The 17,317-nt window shown below is 45.9% G+C and overlaps 1 protein-coding gene across 13 annotated transcripts in view; it reads left to right on the forward strand.

Moving 5' to 3' along the window:
• Positions 1-17,317, forward strand: part of ARHGEF10 (Rho guanine nucleotide exchange factor 10) — a 131,382-nt gene that overhangs the window by 91,804 nt on the left and 22,261 nt on the right. For all 13 annotated transcript variants that reach the window (XM_087418274.1, XM_087418273.1, XM_087418278.1 and 10 more), the window contains 8 exons: positions 1,202-1,317; positions 1,703-1,830; positions 2,005-2,105; positions 3,797-3,918; positions 4,830-4,916; positions 6,583-6,806; positions 7,424-7,581; positions 12,761-12,903. In XM_087418274.1, coding sequence (XP_087274400.1) covers positions 1,202-1,317; positions 1,703-1,830; positions 2,005-2,105; positions 3,797-3,918; positions 4,830-4,916; positions 6,583-6,806; positions 7,424-7,581; positions 12,761-12,903 — 1,079 coding nt within the window. The remainder of the gene's footprint in view (positions 1-1,201; positions 1,318-1,702; positions 1,831-2,004; positions 2,106-3,796; positions 3,919-4,829; positions 4,917-6,582; positions 6,807-7,423; positions 7,582-12,760; positions 12,904-17,317) is intronic.

The raw sequence follows: 17,317 nt of genomic DNA on the forward strand, positions 1-17,317 counted from the left end.
TATAGAGAAGGATCACTGGGGACCTCATTTTGATGTTGGATGACCCCAGTTATTGGAAATTTGGTTCAGATTAAATGTCATTTCTAGATATTTCTCACTAATAGTAATTGTATTGATACTGGCTCAAGACAAGGTTGATATAAGGAAAACCATATTGTAGAAAAGAAGTCCTATTGTAACTGAATGACCTCTGACAAACTAACCCAGCTGGATGCGCACCCTCCAGGAGATCTACCTGCTCTGTAGATTTTACGACCCCTGCTTGTGTATGTACCTCCCAGCTGCGATAAGATGATAACTTTGTTTTTTTGAGTTCCTTAGGAATGTGATGACCCCCGAATAGAGAATCTGTGCTGATAGCCATCATCAATGAAAACTGAAAGATCTGGTGTGGCCACTCCCAGTCTGTACCACCAGAAGTTCAACATTCCTGATGCCCTCCCCAATAACCCAATGGCCTATATAACTGCTGTACGATTTTGTGACCCCTTACGATGGTTCTTTTGGACATGAGTTGGCCATCTTCCCTCTTGCTAGCAAGCTGTAATGAAAAAGTCCTTTTTCTCCTACCACCTTGCTTCTTGGCTATTGGCATGTCTTGTGGCTAGCAGAAGGCCCCATGTTGGGCAGTAACAATATCAACGACGATTAAAACATACTAAAAGTGACAAAATGTCAGTCATACCCAAATTGTGAGACATTCGGTAAAACAACTCACCACCGTCCTTCAAAAATGTCAAGGTCTTGAAAGACCAGGGATGCCTCAGGAACTGACCTCGGCTGGAGGAGATTTAGGAGCTGTGACAGCTCAGTGTGATGTGGGCCTGGATTGGCGCCAGGACCAGAGAGGTGACGTCAGCGGGGAAGCCGCTGAAATGTGGATGGGTCTGCGGATGAGTTACTAGTGTTGTCGTTGTGACTCCTGGTTTGATGACGGTGCTGTGGTTCTGTAAGACTTTAACATCCCAGAGAGGGTGAGGAACATACAGGAGGAGACTACCTCTGCTATTTTTGCAACTTTTCTGTGAGTCTAAATTATTTCAAAATAAAATGTTAGAAAAGGAAAAGCTACTAAGTGCTTAAAAATATCCACTTTTTAAAAATTCTAAATTAACTAGAATTTATATTAGTGTTTTCTTCCCTCGAGCTTTGAAGTGAACACGGCTTCAGATTTGTCCTCTTTTGGTTGCTTATTTTGCAGACAGAGTTTACATGGGGCCGGGACAGCTGTATCAGGATTTACAAAACCTGCTGCACGACTTGAATGTGGTTGGTCAGATCGCTCAACTGGTCGGAAACCTGAAAGGCAACTATCAGGTAATGGTCGAAGCCGTTTGATTCAAAATCCTCTTTTTACTTCTAATCGTCGTAAGTATGTGCTTGTATCTGCGGGTTCTGCCAGAAGTGACAACCGATGCTCGCTTTAAGCGTCAGTGTGGTTGCACGTTTCCTCCTGTTGTGGATAAGGTCAAACTCTTCAGCGTGACTGCCCTGCATTTTGCAGTAGGCTTGAGTATCAGTTCTCTTAGAAACGGCTCAGCCAGGCGCTCACGGGACCTGACTCCCAGGGTTTCTTTCTTGCCATCAGATATGAGTGTTGCTGTTCTCCGAGTTTCTCATGTTACAACATTGCTTGTTCTCCTCTGTAGGATGGTCCTATCTCATTAAGCTTCTAAAATGTGGTTGTCTGTTTCCTTCGTAGAACTTAAACCAGTCAGTAGCCCATGATTGGACGTCAGGTTTACAAAGGCTGATTTTGAAGAAAGAGGAGGAGATAAGGGCCGCCGACTGCTGTCGAATTCAGCTGCAGCTCCCGGGGAAGCAGGACAAGTCAGTGGGAACTTCACAGCGGAGCTTTCTCGGGCAGTGCGGAGAAACACTTCTTGTCATGATGTGCATGTCCTCCTGGTCCGGAGATGATCTGGGACAGGCGTGATGTGTACTTTAACCTCACGGGTTGGAGCACATTCTGTGAAGTGAGTGCTTCTCTCTCCTTTCTGGCAGGTCTGGGCGGCCTACTTTCTTCACAGCTGTGTTCAATACGTTCACCCCCGCCATCAAAGAGTCTTGGGTCAACAACTTGCAGATGGCCAAGCTTGCCCTTGGTAAGATTTGGTTGATTTAATCTAAATGAGGCATGTTCAGACAAGAGACGACGTACACGTCTTAGTCCTCTAGCATTTGCTACATTATGATGACATGCAGACCTGGGAGGATAAAGTCATGGTCGAGAAGTTAGCCTAACAGTAGGTTCATCCATTCATCAGAAGGAACGTTTTTAAACGGGAAAAAATAACCCCAGCACAAATGATTTTTAAGACATTTATATTGTAATTTAGGGGTTGTAGGAAAAAAAGCCCTCGCTTTTACTGTAAAAAAACGTTAACATCAGTTGAGATTGTCAGCACAGTGAAAGGCCTGTGAGTCAGGAGTCCCAGCCCTGTGTCCAGTCTTCGTCCGGTCGGCGTCTGGCTGCACGTGGCAGGGGAGTCGGGTTCATCTCAGTCTGTTCCCTCATCCCTCGCCCGTAAAATAAAATATGGTATCGGACTGAATTGTCACTGAAGACCCTCCCAGCACAGAAAAGAAGTCCTGCCGTGCTCTCCTAGATGGGAGTGGCTTTGTGGTTATTTTCTTGTTCCTTTGCCCCTTGAGCCTTCCTTTCATCTTTGGGTCAGACAGACACATGTATAGTGATATGTTGACATGTGTGTATATGTACTTCATACACACAGATCTGGTACTCAGAACACACTAGAATGTCCTGTGTGTGTGTAAAATCTTCATTCGGATGCAGACAATCTGAAGTGTTAACTGACGTAAACTACAGTGAGAGGTGTGCAGTGGAGCCGTGTCCACCCCCAGTGCCCTGGGATTAGTGGAGGGAGGCACCTTTCTCCTGCTGGGGAATCTTCTTGATTCCCCTTCTTGCTTGTGCTCAGCAGGAGGGGAGCAGAGACCCGGCTCCTTCTCTGTCCGTGAATAATTCAGTGGTTTATCAAGCCAGGTTCAAAGGGACTCAGCACATGAGGAAATAGCCCACTCTCCGAAGAGAATAAGTTGACCCTGAAAATAAGCTCCTTTTTTGTCATTAGATGAATTAAACATTTAGAACCAAGGTTGACAACTTGCTTTGGTGGTAAAATGTTTCTTCATTTCGTTGTTCTTTTTATCCCATAGTATTATACCGCATTAAAAAACAACTCAGGGTCCGGCCCCGTGGCGTAATGGTTAAGTTCGGCACACTCTGCTTTGGCAGCCTGGGTTCGGGGGTTCAGATCCCGGGTGCGGATCTACACCACTCGTCAGCCATGCTGTGGCGGTGTCCCACATACAAAATAGAGGAGGATCGGCACAGATGTTAGTTCAGGGTGAATCTTCCTCAGCAAAAATACCCAAAAAAACAAAACAAAAAAAAAACTTCTCAGTATATCCCTGGCATTTGAATCTAAACATCTCAGTTGCTTTGGGGAAAACAAATGAAAAAAGATAAGGAAAAATAGACCTAGATGGTTTATGCAGCGAGGTTTCTCAGACCTGTGCCTCATCGCATTTGGGAGGAGCAGACGGGGTGGTGTGGTTGCTGAGATGTGGGCCGGAGTGCTGTCTAAAATAAAGCAGTGGACATACAGCCTTTCCTTAAGAAAAGATGGTCCTGTTTCCACAAATCACTCAGTTCTCCAGTCTTATACGAGACAGAGCACCTTCTCCCCACGCAGCCCCACTGGAGATGCAGGCTTGTCACGTGCACGCTCTGTGCCGTCCTTGCTCATTTTCCCTTCTGATGTGACCACAGAAGAGGAGAACCACATGGGCTGGTTCTGCGTGGAAGATGACGGGAATCAGATTAAGAAGGAAAGACACCCCCTCCTCGTGGGACACATGCCGGTGACGGTGGCCAAGCAGCAGGAGTTCAAGGTGACGGGCGGGTGGGCCCAGAGCTTGGGGAGTCACCAGTGAGGGCCAGAGTCCCAGCATCGTCTCCCAGGGCAGCCATGGTCACTGCTTCTCCAGGGGTGGTTTATTTAGAAAGCACTCGGGATGGTTGTGGTTTGAGGACAAACACCTGCTTTCCCGCTCAGCGGTTGTCTTGGAGCCTGGTACGGGGGCTTCCTCGCTGCAGCACAGCGTTCCAGGCGTCACTGGTTGAGAAGGGCACGTCTCCACTCTGTGCCCTTTGGTTGGTGGTGTTCAGTTTCCGCAGCGGGTCATAATTAGAGGCCCCGTGTTGGCGTGAGTTGTGGTGTCCACTCTTTGCTAAGGCGGCCCCATCTCCAGGGTGGCATTTTATTAACGTCCCTGTGCTGTCATTGAAGCAGGCCAGCCAGCGCTGCGAGAGCCTTCAGGGCCTGTGGGTGTGTCTCTTAAGCGAACAAGACAGACACCATTTCTCACTTCTGGTCTCTGGCCCACACTCACACCTGGAGCCTGGGTTTCCTGTAGCTCCCACAGCTGAGGGGGTCCACTGCCCATGGCAGCTCACAGCCTGTTCCCTGGGAGAGGTGGATGGGCAGGAAAGGAGAAGGCAAGGCCCCCCCAGGGAGGAGGGGGCCGCCTGTGTGACGTGCTCCCTGACATGTTTCCAGTGGGTGCTGGGGTCTCAAGAAGGAAGTACTAAAGACGGAAGCCTCTTCCTTAGGTGTTTGCTTCTGAAAAGCTCATTTGTGAGACTCATACTTGAGTCCTTTCCTATTTTAATCTTTGATGAGTAATAACCAGGACTGTCTGTGGTTAAATGTCAGAACTCTGTCGTCCGTCTAAGACTTGGCATCGTCCAGATGCCTCCTGGTCCCATGTTACATGTGGGCGTTTGGTTTTATTCCCGTTAGATCGAATGTGCTGCCTACAATCCCGAGCCTTACCTGAGTAATGAGGGTCAGCCAGATGCGTCGTCCACGGCTCACGGTTTCCTGTGGGTAAGACGGCCGAGTCTCTTTCTAACACGAGTTCACGAGTCAATGTCCATGGTTAACGTGATGGGAAGTTACAGATTTGATGGTTCAGTAGGATGTAGTCAGCTGCCAACGTGTCCTGGGTTATATTTATAAACACGAGAGTCACGGAACATGAAAGGGAGCTGAGCGCTTTTGGAAAAGGTGTAGAATTCTTAGGAATTCAAGTGTTTCTCTCTTTTCTTTTTCATCTAAAACTTTGCCAGATTAAATTCAGTCCAAAGACAACTAACAACTAATACAAGAATAATTTAAACATTTCTTCAATTTTGGAGGTTAAATTACATGATTATTTTTCCCTTCCAAGGCATTGCTGGCTTTTTACACTGGATACTTAGCAGTTAAAAATTAATTTGTTCCAAATGAAATACTGAATTTGAATTATGCTGCATTGCAGTGGACATGTCTGCTTTGTGCAAACCAGAGGAATTCCCCAGGCAGTGCGTTTTGAGGTCCCCTGGTGCCCCCCTCCCCATGAACCCCCAGCCTCCTCCGAGGTGGCTGCTCTGCTGTTCCCAAGCCCTCACCCTGACTATCTCCCCGGATATCCTATACCCAGTTAACTTCTCTGCCCCCGCGCACCCCCCAACAGAGCTCCTGCTTGCTCAGTCTCCTAGTTGAGTCTTGAAAAAAAGAGCAACCTGATTAGCTGATGATTCTTCACAGTCAGCTAGGAGTGTGATTAATTCCCTCAGGGTTCTACAATTTAAAAGAGAAGTTCTTTCCAGCCCAGCGGACCTGTAACTGGTGCCTCCTTCCCCTCCTGGGCCACCCCCGGGGCCACAGCAGGCTTGGCAGTGTGGCAGCCTTTCCCTGAAAGGCTGTCAGAGCAGGATGCTTATCTGTGATGTGGAAAAAATACAGTAGGTATAAGGAGCACGTCACAACATTTCCAAAATTGGCGGAAAGGAGAAGGGATCTGTGAAGAGCAAACCCCACCCTAGACCAGGCCAGCTTTCTCTTCGAAGGCCAGGCACACTCTCCCCTGTTTTCTCGTTTGCTGTTAACAAGATCTGACTCTTTCCCACTTAAAAAGCAGTACATTTAAGTTTAAATCTCGAAACGAACTTTGCTGAGCCTTGCTAAGGGATGCAGCCAATAGGAGGTTCATACATGCCGTCACGGCAATGCTAGTTTTAGAAAAGGGACGACACTTTTATATGTCATTAATATGTGACTACATTTCATGTCAGGTGCTAGTGATCCGCTATGAGATGCATTTTTATTACTTTTTTTCTTTTATAAGTTCTTGTTCTCTTAGGTAAGGTCTGTTAAACATTAGTGTTAAATTGTTTAAAATTGATATTAACCTGCTTTTTCAGATTTTAAGTTGTGTATGGATAGGGCTTTACTATTGTCTAGTGCTGGGTATGTGATTTTTAAAGGATATAAATGTGATTTTAAAAAAATCAAAACTGTGTTCTTGTTATTAAAATTAAAAGCTAATTAAGCATGTTGGAAAGGAAGAGCGGGCTCCCTTAGCAGACTGTTTAAATATTATTTGAGTCTTCTAAGCTTGTTGGTTCTCATGTGAAAATTGATTCTTGTCGTTGCCATTACGTGTCAGGTTTCTTCTTGTTGCGAAAGCATCCGTGCCTTCATTATTTTCCCTCCCAAACCCCTGATTCAGATTGGAAGTTGCACCAGTCAGATGGGGCAAATTGCCATCGTCTCGTTTCAAAGTTCCAACCCCAAAGTCATCGAGTGCTTCAACGTGGAGTCTCGCATCCTGTGTATGGTGTACATCCCCGTGGAGGAGAAGCCCAGGGAGCCCGGCACAGCCTCGGAGCCCGAGGCCTCGGCTGTGAGGGCGTCAGGTGTCCCCACCATCTGCCTGGGGACGGAAGAAGGAAGGTAGAGTCCACTCACTCTGTTACAGACGGTCACCATCGCTGTTCCGTCACGAGTACAGCCGCGAGGAACCAGGGTGGACAGTTACTTACCCCAGTGTGTTAGGAATTTTGCGATACAAGTGGAAATTGTTAGGGTCGGCACACTTTGAAAGAGCCGATGAGTGAGGCCCATGGAAATCAGTCCAGGAAACTCCCAAAGAGAAGGGCTGACTCTTTACAGGGGAGAAGTCTTAGTTCTACCAGGCTGTTGGCCGCTGACACTTTTCATTCCTTTTCATGCTTTTAAAAGTACATCACACCCTATATTCTGGACTAAAACAGAGCATGTTCTATGTTATAATCATATTGAACATCAACACAGTTTAGAGGAAAGTTAAAATAATTTTCCTGAAGTTCCAAGATCTGTAGGAAGAACTCTGTTTATAACCCAGAATTTCTCTTTTAAAAGATCCAAGTGGTGGCAATCTTTAAAATATAGCCCAGTGTTTCTAGGAGTAGGAGGATGCAGGAGGGACAGGGAGGCATGGTGATGGAATGTTGGCATGTTCCTGTCAGTAGGCACTGTTGCTTTTTCCATTATGAGCAGATGTGTTTATTAGCTCTGTTTTTCTTTTAAAGCATTTCCATTTACAAAAGCAGTCAAGGCTCCAAGAAAGTGCGACTGCAGCACTTTTTCACCCCCGAGAAGTCCACGGTCATGAGCCTGGCCTGCACGCCTCAGCGCCTGTACGCCGGCCTCGTCAACGGGACCGTGGCCATCTACGCAAAAGCAGAAGGTAACTGTGTCACACTGGCGAGTCCGCACGGCAGACTGCATAGTTCCAAGGGGGTTGACTCAGGCCTGAGCTTCCTGGTTCAGTCTCATGACCCGTTAGCCTTGTTCACCCCCTGCCCCAAGGCACATAGATCTTCCCCACTTCCAAAAGGATGATGGGAAAACAGGATGCTACCAGCTGAACACACAGGAGGTTGTTTCAAAGGTCTGTCTCCAGGCTGGCTCCTCTGTCATGACTTCAGTGCGAATCCTTCTTATTAAGTCTCGATTCTGTGCCCTCACGCTGTCTCTGCCCTCACTCCAGGCCCGTGAGGTTTTCTCTTCTTGGGTAGAGAGAATGGCAGCTTCCCTCGGTGTGTTATGGCTGTCACCCGTCTTCGCCAGCCCAAGGACCAGAGACTCTCTAGCTGTCGTCCATCCTCCTCAGGTTCCTCCCTCTCTCGCCCCTCCCTGGCTTCTTCCTTCTTTCTGTTCCTTTTTGTCGGAGACTTCACTCAAAGTTCTGGTGGGTTCCAGTGACCCAGAGAGGAGCAGGGCTCAGGTCTGTAGCCCTTCAGCTGCACCTCCTTGGACGAGTTGGCGTCTTCTGGTGCCCCAAGTGCACACAGCTCCGTGAGCACCCCGTTCTGTCCCCTGATCCTCACGCAGCTCCCAGAGGTGGAGGCAGGCACTCTCCAGGTGCTGTGCCTTGTTCCCACCCCAGCTTCTGGAGCGTGCCTGTGACTCGTGGCCGCTCTGCTTTGGTGAACTTCACCATCGCCACTTGATGGAAACTCTTGTTTCAAAGAGGTTTCCTTCTTGCCTCCTTGGTGGCAGGCTGGTCTCCCTCCTGCTCCTCTCGCGTTCAGCGGTTGGGGGAGGAAGTGCCGCATTCACGCCTGGGGTCCCTGCTCTTCCTTCTGAGCGTCTCTCTTAAGAGATCTCCTCCAGCCTCAGCTCCTGTCTTGGTCAGCGTGGGCGGCCATAACAAACGCCACAGACGAGGGCTTACCCAACAGGCATTCTCATGCTTCTGGAGGCTGACAGTCCAAGATCAGGGTGCCAGCCAAGTCAGCTCCTGGTGAGGACCTGCTTCCTGGCTGCAGATGGCCACCTCTCCCGTGTCCTCACGTGACAGAGAGAGAGAGAGCTCTTGGTGTCTCCTCCTCTTCTTGCAAGGGTGCTGATTCCATCATGGAGGCCCCACCCTCAGGACCTCATCTAACCCTTATCATCTCCCCAAGGCCCCACCCTCTGATACCTTCCCATTGGGGTTAGGGCTTCAACCTAGGAATTTGGGGGGACACAGTTCAGTCCATGGCACACCGTGACCCCCAAATTCACATAACTGGCAGTGACCTCACCGTCATACTCGGGGCTCACATATCCAACTGCCTTTTTGGTATCTCCACCTGAATATCTTAACAGAACCTCAGTGTTGCCATTTCCAAAATTGAATATGTAGGGTTTTTTCTCCACCACCAGCTGCTCTCAACACCATCCTCTCCCATCTCAGTCAGTGACCGTTGTGCCCACTAGGCCTTCTGCATTCCGGTCTGTAACTGCCCCTCCCACAGTCCATTCACCAGCAAATTCTTATCCACTCCTCTGGAACTGGTCCCCATCACCCCCAGCTCCATCACAATGCCCTGGTCCCTCGCCGAGTGTGCATAGAGTGGAATTCCAGCTCCTGTCCCCCTACGAGCATTTTGTATGGCACCCACCCACGCCCCAGACTCACCTGCCCCTCGTTCCAAGTTACGTCCATTTCTTCCAGTGCTATGAATTTATTCAGCATTTATTTTTATTTATTTAATTGTGGGGGGATTAAACTTTTTTTTTCAGCTTTATTGAGATACAGTTGACATAACATTGTGTAAGTTTCAGGTGTGCAAAGTATTGATTTGATACATTTATTTGTACATTGCAAAATGATTAACACTGTAGTGTTAACTAACACCTCCATCACCTCACGTAATTACCATTCCTTTTTTGTGGTGAGAACATTTAAGATCTACTCTCTTAGCAACTTCCAAGTATACAATCCAGTGTTAACTATAGTCACCATGCTGTACCTTAGATCCCCAGAACTTACTCATCTTATAACTGAAACTTTATACCCTTTGACCAACATCTCCTCATTTCCCCCTCCCCAGCCCTTGACAACCACCATTCTAATCTCTTTTTCTATGAGTTTGGCTTTTTTAGATTCCACATATAAGTGAGATCATACAGTATTTGTCTTTCTCTGTCTTATTTCACTTAGCATAATGTTTTCAAGGTCCATCCATGTAAATGGCAAGATTTCCTTCTTTCTCATGGCTGAATAATATTCCATTGTTTGTGTATACATATGTGTATATATATATATATATATATATATATATATACGTATGTACACATACACACACCACATTTTCTTCATGCATCATCCATTGGTGGACACTTAGATTGTTTCCATGTGTTGGCTATTGTAAATAATGCTGCAGTGAACGTAGAGGTGTAGATATCTTTTCAAGTTAGTGTTTTTGTTTCCTTTTGATAAATACCCAGGAGTGAAATTTCTGGATCATATGGTAGTTTCTATTTTTAATTTTTTGAGGAACCTCCATACTGTTTTCTGTAGTGGCTGCACCAATTTACACTCCCACCAACAGTGCACAAGGATTCCCTTTCCTCCACATCGTCGCCAACGCTTGTTATTTCTTGTCTTTTTGCTGACAGCCATTCTAACAGGTGTGAGGTGATAGCTCACTGTGGTTTTGATTTGCGTTTCCCTGGTGATTAGTGATGTTGAGCCTCTTTTCATGTACCTGTTGGCCGTCTGTTTGTCTTCTTTGGACAAATGTCTATTCGCTGTCGTTTTGTTCTTGGAGGTGGGAGGCCGTGGCTGGCTGCAGACCTTGGCCCTTCCAGAGGGAGAAAGGCTGCTTCTCAGGCACACACTGTTGCAAGTCTTTGACTTTTTAAGGAGTTGGAAATCTGAAATTCTTTGGGAAATTTCCGGATTTTAAGTGTTGGCTCTAAATGTAATTAGCATGTGTTTGAGAACTTGGGCCTGGAGTGAAATCCCCAGAAAGAAGTTATCCTGAGACAGGCAGTCTGCGGCTCAAATTCACACCCACGTCCTGGTGACCGATGTTGCACTCTTCACACCTTCCCGATTTTGTGGGAGCACACAAGGGCACAGTATCTGTAGAAAGAATAACCTAGATGCTCGGAAAACAAAGTTCAGCTGTTGGAAGGTAATCCTTAAGGGAAGTAGGATGTGTGGAGCACATAATCCTGTCTGTGATCTTCGAGTTTTGCTTCAGAGGAGTCGTCAGCATCAGGGTGACAGCAGACGGCCGTCCCAGGATGGGAACCCCAGGAGGTAGATGAGGCGGACCTAGGATTCAGAAACCCTGCCTTTGCAGTCCCGTAGGAGTCCACAGAGTCCACTCTGAACCTCTGTTTTCCCACCCGAAGTGGAGATTGTGGTGCTTCAAAGGGTTGCGAGTCCCGGATGAGAGGACCCGTGAGTGCGTGTGCGTGCACAGGTGTGTGCATGTGTGTGCGTGCGTGTGATACACAATGATACCCTGGCTTCAGTGCAGGTTTTACAAATAAAGGCAGGTTAACATCCACTGGGGCGAGTTATTGTCCTGCACCATCTTTTTGCCTAATTGCGACATAAAGGCGTTTCCATTAAAGTTGAATTATAACTTAAAAGTGTGCCACAAAATTCAGAACCCGCCTGGTGCCTCTTAGTGTTGGCTCAGCTCAGCTCAAGACAGTTGTTCTTGAACAGGTTTTGTGTTAAAAGGTCAGTGCTTCACATACAAAGAGGCGAGAACTCAATTTGGAACCAAGACCTGGTTCTCGCCCTTGAGCAAAGCGTTTTTATTTGATTAGGACGGTAAGGGCATTAATGGATTAGCCATTGAGTTAGGTTTTTAGGCATGATGGCTTCATTAATGGTTAGTGTGAAAATTGAAGAATGTATTTTAATTATTCACAGGACAATTGCATCGGTCACTTTTAAGCTGTGTTAAATCTTTCTTTAAATAATTTTTTATTGCTATCCATGTTGTCTTATAAAGTGTGACAAGCCTCATCAGTAGATCTTTGAAAATATCTTCAAACCAAAATGTTTTATCACTCCCTGTGCTTCAGGAATGGAGCAAGTTCATCAAAACAGGATGCCTTTTACCTCAATTTTGGTTGTTTTTTTTTTAATTCATTGAAGATATGGTGTCTCCTCATAATACAGTATATATCAAGGGGTGTTTTAAACTAAGAGCAGGTAATGGGGAAATTTGAACATTTGCACTTATTATTTATTAGTTATAAGATTAAATATAAATATATATGTTATTAATATATAAAATTATATATTAATTATTTATTATTCCATTATATAAATTATTTTGGATGCAGTTCCTTTTAATGATGACTGAATCATTTTATATATTATTGTAAATAATAGTATGTATTGAACACCTATCTGCCGGGTACTGTGCTGAGGTTTATAATTGCATTATCACATTTTAAATTCTCACAACAGCCTTTGACGCCAGTGGCAATACTGTCCCCATTTTACAGACAAGAAAACTGAGACTTGGGGTGCATAATTTGTCCAGAACACATAATTTGGGGTATCTGGGCTGGGATCAGAACAGAGGCCTGCTTACTGCACTTGCTGAGCCTAGTTGCTGTGTTAGATTGCTTTATGGTAATGGTGCTGATTCTTGGAACTGTAGACACACCCAGAGTCAAGCATTAAAGTTACAAATGGTGGGCCGGCCCCATGGCTTAGCGGTTAAGTGCGCGCGCTCCGCTACTGGCGGCCCAGGGTTCGGATCCCCAGCGCGCACCGACGCACCGCTTCTCCGGCCATGCTGAGGCCGGGTCCCACATACGGCAACTAGAGGATGTGCAACTATGACATACAGCTATCTACTGGGGCTTCAGGGGAAAAAAAAAAGGAGGAGGATTAGCAATAGATGTTAGCTCAGAGCCGGTCTTCCTCAGCAAAAAGAGGAGGGTTAGCATGGATGTTAGCTCAGGGCTGATCTTCCTCACAAAAAAAAAAGATGGGGGCAAAGTTACAAATGGTATTTTGGTGGTGGTTCTGTTATTTAAGATGATCTGTGATCCTTTTCCCCAGTCCCTGTGCACAGATAACTGAATTTGAATGCAATTATATATTTTCTTTTAAGATGGATCCTGGAATTCTGAACCTCAAAAAGTGATAAAATTAGGCGTCCTGCCAGTGAGAAGTCTACTAATGATGGAAGACACATTATGGGCGGCGTCTGGAGGTCAAGTTTTTATAATCAGTGTTGAGACTCATGCTATAGAGGTAAGTCGTTTTAGTGACTCCACAGTGTGGGAAAGGTGCGTTTCAGAACTAGTCCTAATTAACATCCAATGCTGGAGGTCAGAGAGCCTCTCGCACGTAGAAAACTCGGGCAGCCCCTTGCCTGAGGCCCTGCACTGGAAGAAAATTCCTCCTAGATTTGGCTCAGAAAGATGGGATTAACTAGAAAATGCAACTAACCGTTCTCTAGCCACTTATCCATGGAGTAACTGTTCACTGTTTGCCTGCACGATAAATGGATTATTCAGTAAGGATGGTGAGGTAGCTGGCCAGCCGTCTGGAGAGCAAACAGGCTGCATCTGAGGTCCCAGCTCTTCATCCTCCTAAGTGTGCAGATGGGGGTAATGCTGAAGTGTAAACAGAACCGTAAACTTACGGGGATAAAAAGCAGCACTGTGTTTTCATTACTTTCCAAGCATGTCCCATACCTAGAAGTTTCCGTAATAAAGAAAATGACAAATTGGGTAAAGTTTTAGAACCTTTTATCACGTCTAATATGTGTGTGTGTGTGTATCGAAATTTTTGTAAATGAAAAATTGGGAAAGCATTTGCTGCATCTACAACCAAGAGTTAATGTTCTTAATATAAAGAGAATTCTTACTAAACTTTAGGAAAAAGAAACCAAGCTAATAGAAAATGTTCAAAGGACATGAACAGGCAGCTCACAGGAAAAGAAATACAAGTAGGCAATATGCTCACAAATATACACAGGTGCAGATATGTGTATATTTGTATATACATCTGTAGTATACTCACAAATATGTATGTGCTTATGTACACAAATAAGTATATACATACATGCATGTGTGTGTATACGTATATATATGTGTGACACACCTTAGTCTCACTAATAACTAAAAGTTGCTTATTAAAACAAGGGCCCATTTCAGAGTGGCACGTTCAGTGCTCTCCAGCGTTGGCAAGTGTGGGTACAGGGCTCCAGGACTTGGCCTGGAAGGATGCCTTAGCACAGCATCTCTAGAAGGGAGTCCTGTGTACCGATCAGCATTCCACGAGCTTGTCACCGTTTCCTGGCAAAGCCATCGCTGGACATTCAGTCTACAGATGAGCTTGCACAAGCACACATCAGGATATGCACTGCAGTGTTGTTCGGTCTTACAAATAAGTGGGAATATGCAAATAAGCATCAATGGGAGGAAGTGGTTACACAACGGGGACTCTGCAACAAGGAAAGAGAATGAGTGGGCAGCGAAGGGAGGTATGTGTTAAGTGGAGAAAGGCACATTATGTGAACGTACGTGTACAGAGGGGAGCCTGCAGCTCTCAGTAAGCACTGTACGCGTAAGCCCTTACTGATAACTGTACAACGTGTGTGTATGTGTGTGTGCATGCTTGTGTGCTTGCAATGGTACAGAAATTTCTAAAAAGATATACAAAAGCTGTCACTTTCCAGTAGGGAAGCAGGGATGGGAGGGAGAAAGAATTTTACTTTTCATGGTATCTTTCAAATTTTTCAGCCCTGTCATATGTCCCTTTCATCATCAAACAGTTGCACCTACCCCAGTATTTCCAGTCTGTTCATCGTCTCCTACCTGTGCTCTTCCCTAAGGAAACTCCCACAACACACGTATTTTTTGAGCCAATGAAATGAACCGCCTCACGAATAACAATTCCTTGGACCCTCACAGGAAAGGTAATAGAGAGAGAAATGTGTTCAGGTGGGGCACCAGCGTCACGTCTGCAAGGGCTCCAAGCACGTCGGATGACGGCTCTGAGTGTCCACAGATTGAGTGAGAAACATGAGTCATTGTGGACTTGTAAGAGTACTTGTTTAGACCCTCCTTAGCAGGGATTGTCAGTTCAGTAGGGTGGGGACTTGAAACTGTTTGGCTGGCATTTCATGAGACGAGTTTTAAGACACTCAGGGAACCTATTTCAGGACAGTTCTGGTGGTGTGTCCTGTAGTCTCAGAAAGTGGACCGTCAGCCTCCCACGCTGAGAGCCCCTTTACATCATAGGGCGGGCGCTGACCGTGGTCAGGGGAGCAGGGAGTTCCAGACGTGGGTGGACCTGGTCTGAGACCGGGGAAGACCCTGAGGGCGGCGCCGGGGAGCAGGGCCTCGTGTGGAGCCACAAGGTCCCACAGCTGGGGGCACAGATGCAACTAGCAGCTGGGTCCCGGACCGACTGCAGGTCATGCTCTTTCTGCTGGACCACAAAGAGCTCTTCTGTACCTGTGTTTTGTTTTTGATGTCACCTCCCCAGTGTCCTGTGAGACCCTGCCTCCTACAGCTGACAGCTGAACAGTGGTTCTGGCCACGCTGGACAGGTGGTAGGAGGAGAGGAAACAGGACTTTGATGTCAGGAATAAGAGACAGGGTAGAAACATTGTAAGTTATTTTTGTCCAGTGTTTGTATAGTAACTTTCTGTGTCTACTTCTATCCATCTGATACTTTTTATTTCATGCACCTTAGAGTAAGAAACCTTCAGGCAAGCCGGAAGCCAACCATCACCAAGGCCGCTGTGCGCACACACTTTCATAGGTGCTGTAAAGGTGTCTGGATTTTTTCTGCCCTTGCATACTATCCCTGTCATCTTAGTGGTTATGTATTAAGAGTCAGAGATCAAATCCTAACTCAACTGTATACTGTAGGCTGATGTTGGGTAACCCACTGACCCCAGTTATCTGATCTGTCAGTTGGGGATAAACCTTCTTTCTCAGGCTGTTTTGTGGGTAAAATGAGATAGAAAAGTACCTAACAAAGAGCGCTTCTATTATTATTAGAATAAATATAATATGCAAGAGCTATAAATAACATTTGGTTATTCTATATTTGGGTTTCTTTATATAGAGAAGAATATAATAACCTATTTAAAAAACATTTCTCCAAAAACAGTGCATTAATTTTGCCATAACTTTATACCAAAAAGCTGGAATGATAGTTTCTGTAGCTACCACCAGGGCACTTCTAGCTAACATGGGCACTTATAGCTAACATAACATTAAAGTATGACCTTATTATAATCAAAATATTATTTCCTTGTATTCCAAAGAATTTATATGCTGTAAATCTTGAAGACTCAGAAGTAATATATTTGGGTCCAAATAAAAGTCCTTTTTCTGTGCATTTTTAGTACCAAAATGAGTAAGTGCATTTATAGAGAGAGAAGCAAAAATCTGCTCTCTTCTGAAAAAATGAAATCCATCATGTAGTTCCTCTTGTGCAGGGAGACCACAGCTGAGATGTTGGCGCAGCTCTCAAGATCTGGAATCACGATGAGTCTCCACCTGTGGGGATGGGGATCTGCTAAAATGAAAGTTCCGGAATGTTCCTTGTGTCTAGGACCACTTCAGGCTTGGGCTGAGCAGGATGCAAGGTGCAAGGTTCTTTGGGAAGATAAGGCTCAGAGGCTCAAATGTCTTGAGTAACTTCAGTGCCGTAGTTGGTGCCATCACAGGTGGGGTGGCGGGGCTGTGTGCCAGCTCTGTCTCATAATTGGGCAGCGCTGGGTGTGTCACCCAGAGATGCTGACCCCTTGGGTTCTGGTGTCCACAGGGCAGGAGTCAGACTCTCCGCTTCCCAGCAGATCGCTAAGGGCTGACGGGAAAACACGTCGAAATGCTAAGTTGCCGCACAGTGGAAGCTGTCGTCACCTGGAGCTTTGGGTGGGAGGGGTCTTCTTTATTCTTTCCCAGCTACGTATGGCTTTCTACCTTGGGTTTATTTAATGCCTTTCTTAAAACAAAATTTAGAGAGTTGGAAGCACTGATGCAGTTCTGAGCAATTCGACATGTAGGAACAGGCTGATGATCCTGGTTCCTGGCAGGTGTTAACTTCGCAGGTTTGTTCCCGAGAACCACGGATTTCACAGGCAGTTTCAGCTTAATTACTAGAGCTGCTTGAAGTTGAAACCTGTCGTTCCTTACTCTGGGTTTCCTGCAATATGCAGTGCTCCTGACTGCAGAAAGAAGAAAGGAAAGAAAGAGAAGAAAAAGATTTTTTTTCTAACCATCCCCCGTCCCCCCACATTGAAGGGAAAAGTAGAAAGGATGACGTAGATATTAAAGGTGACATAGTGGCAGAGTAATTTTCTGAGTCAATGCATTTTTTCTGATAAGAGTTAAGTTCTTGTCATTCTTTAGAAGGACAAACGCAGAGGGCAGGGAAACAGGCCCTAGCAGCAGACGGGGTTCTTAGAGACTGGCACACTGGTCTATGGCCTGCTTTCTTCCAGAGACCTCAGTCACACGATTCTCACGGTGGCAGGAGACTGAGAGATCCTGTTGCCCAAGGTTCCAATTTCCAGACAGAAAACCAAGGCTCTGAGAAAGTAGGAGACACGCCCAACATCACAGAGTTAAATTATTATTCATGTCATCTCTCATCCAGCAGGAACCTCATGCATTTTCTAAGTTCCAGACGCTGTGCAAAA

This window comes from Ceratotherium simum, chromosome 28 (assembly GCF_057802395.1).
Source record: "Ceratotherium simum simum isolate JZ-2026a chromosome 28, ASM5780239v1, whole genome shotgun sequence".
Taxonomy (NCBI): Eukaryota; Metazoa; Chordata; class Mammalia; order Perissodactyla; family Rhinocerotidae; genus Ceratotherium; species Ceratotherium simum.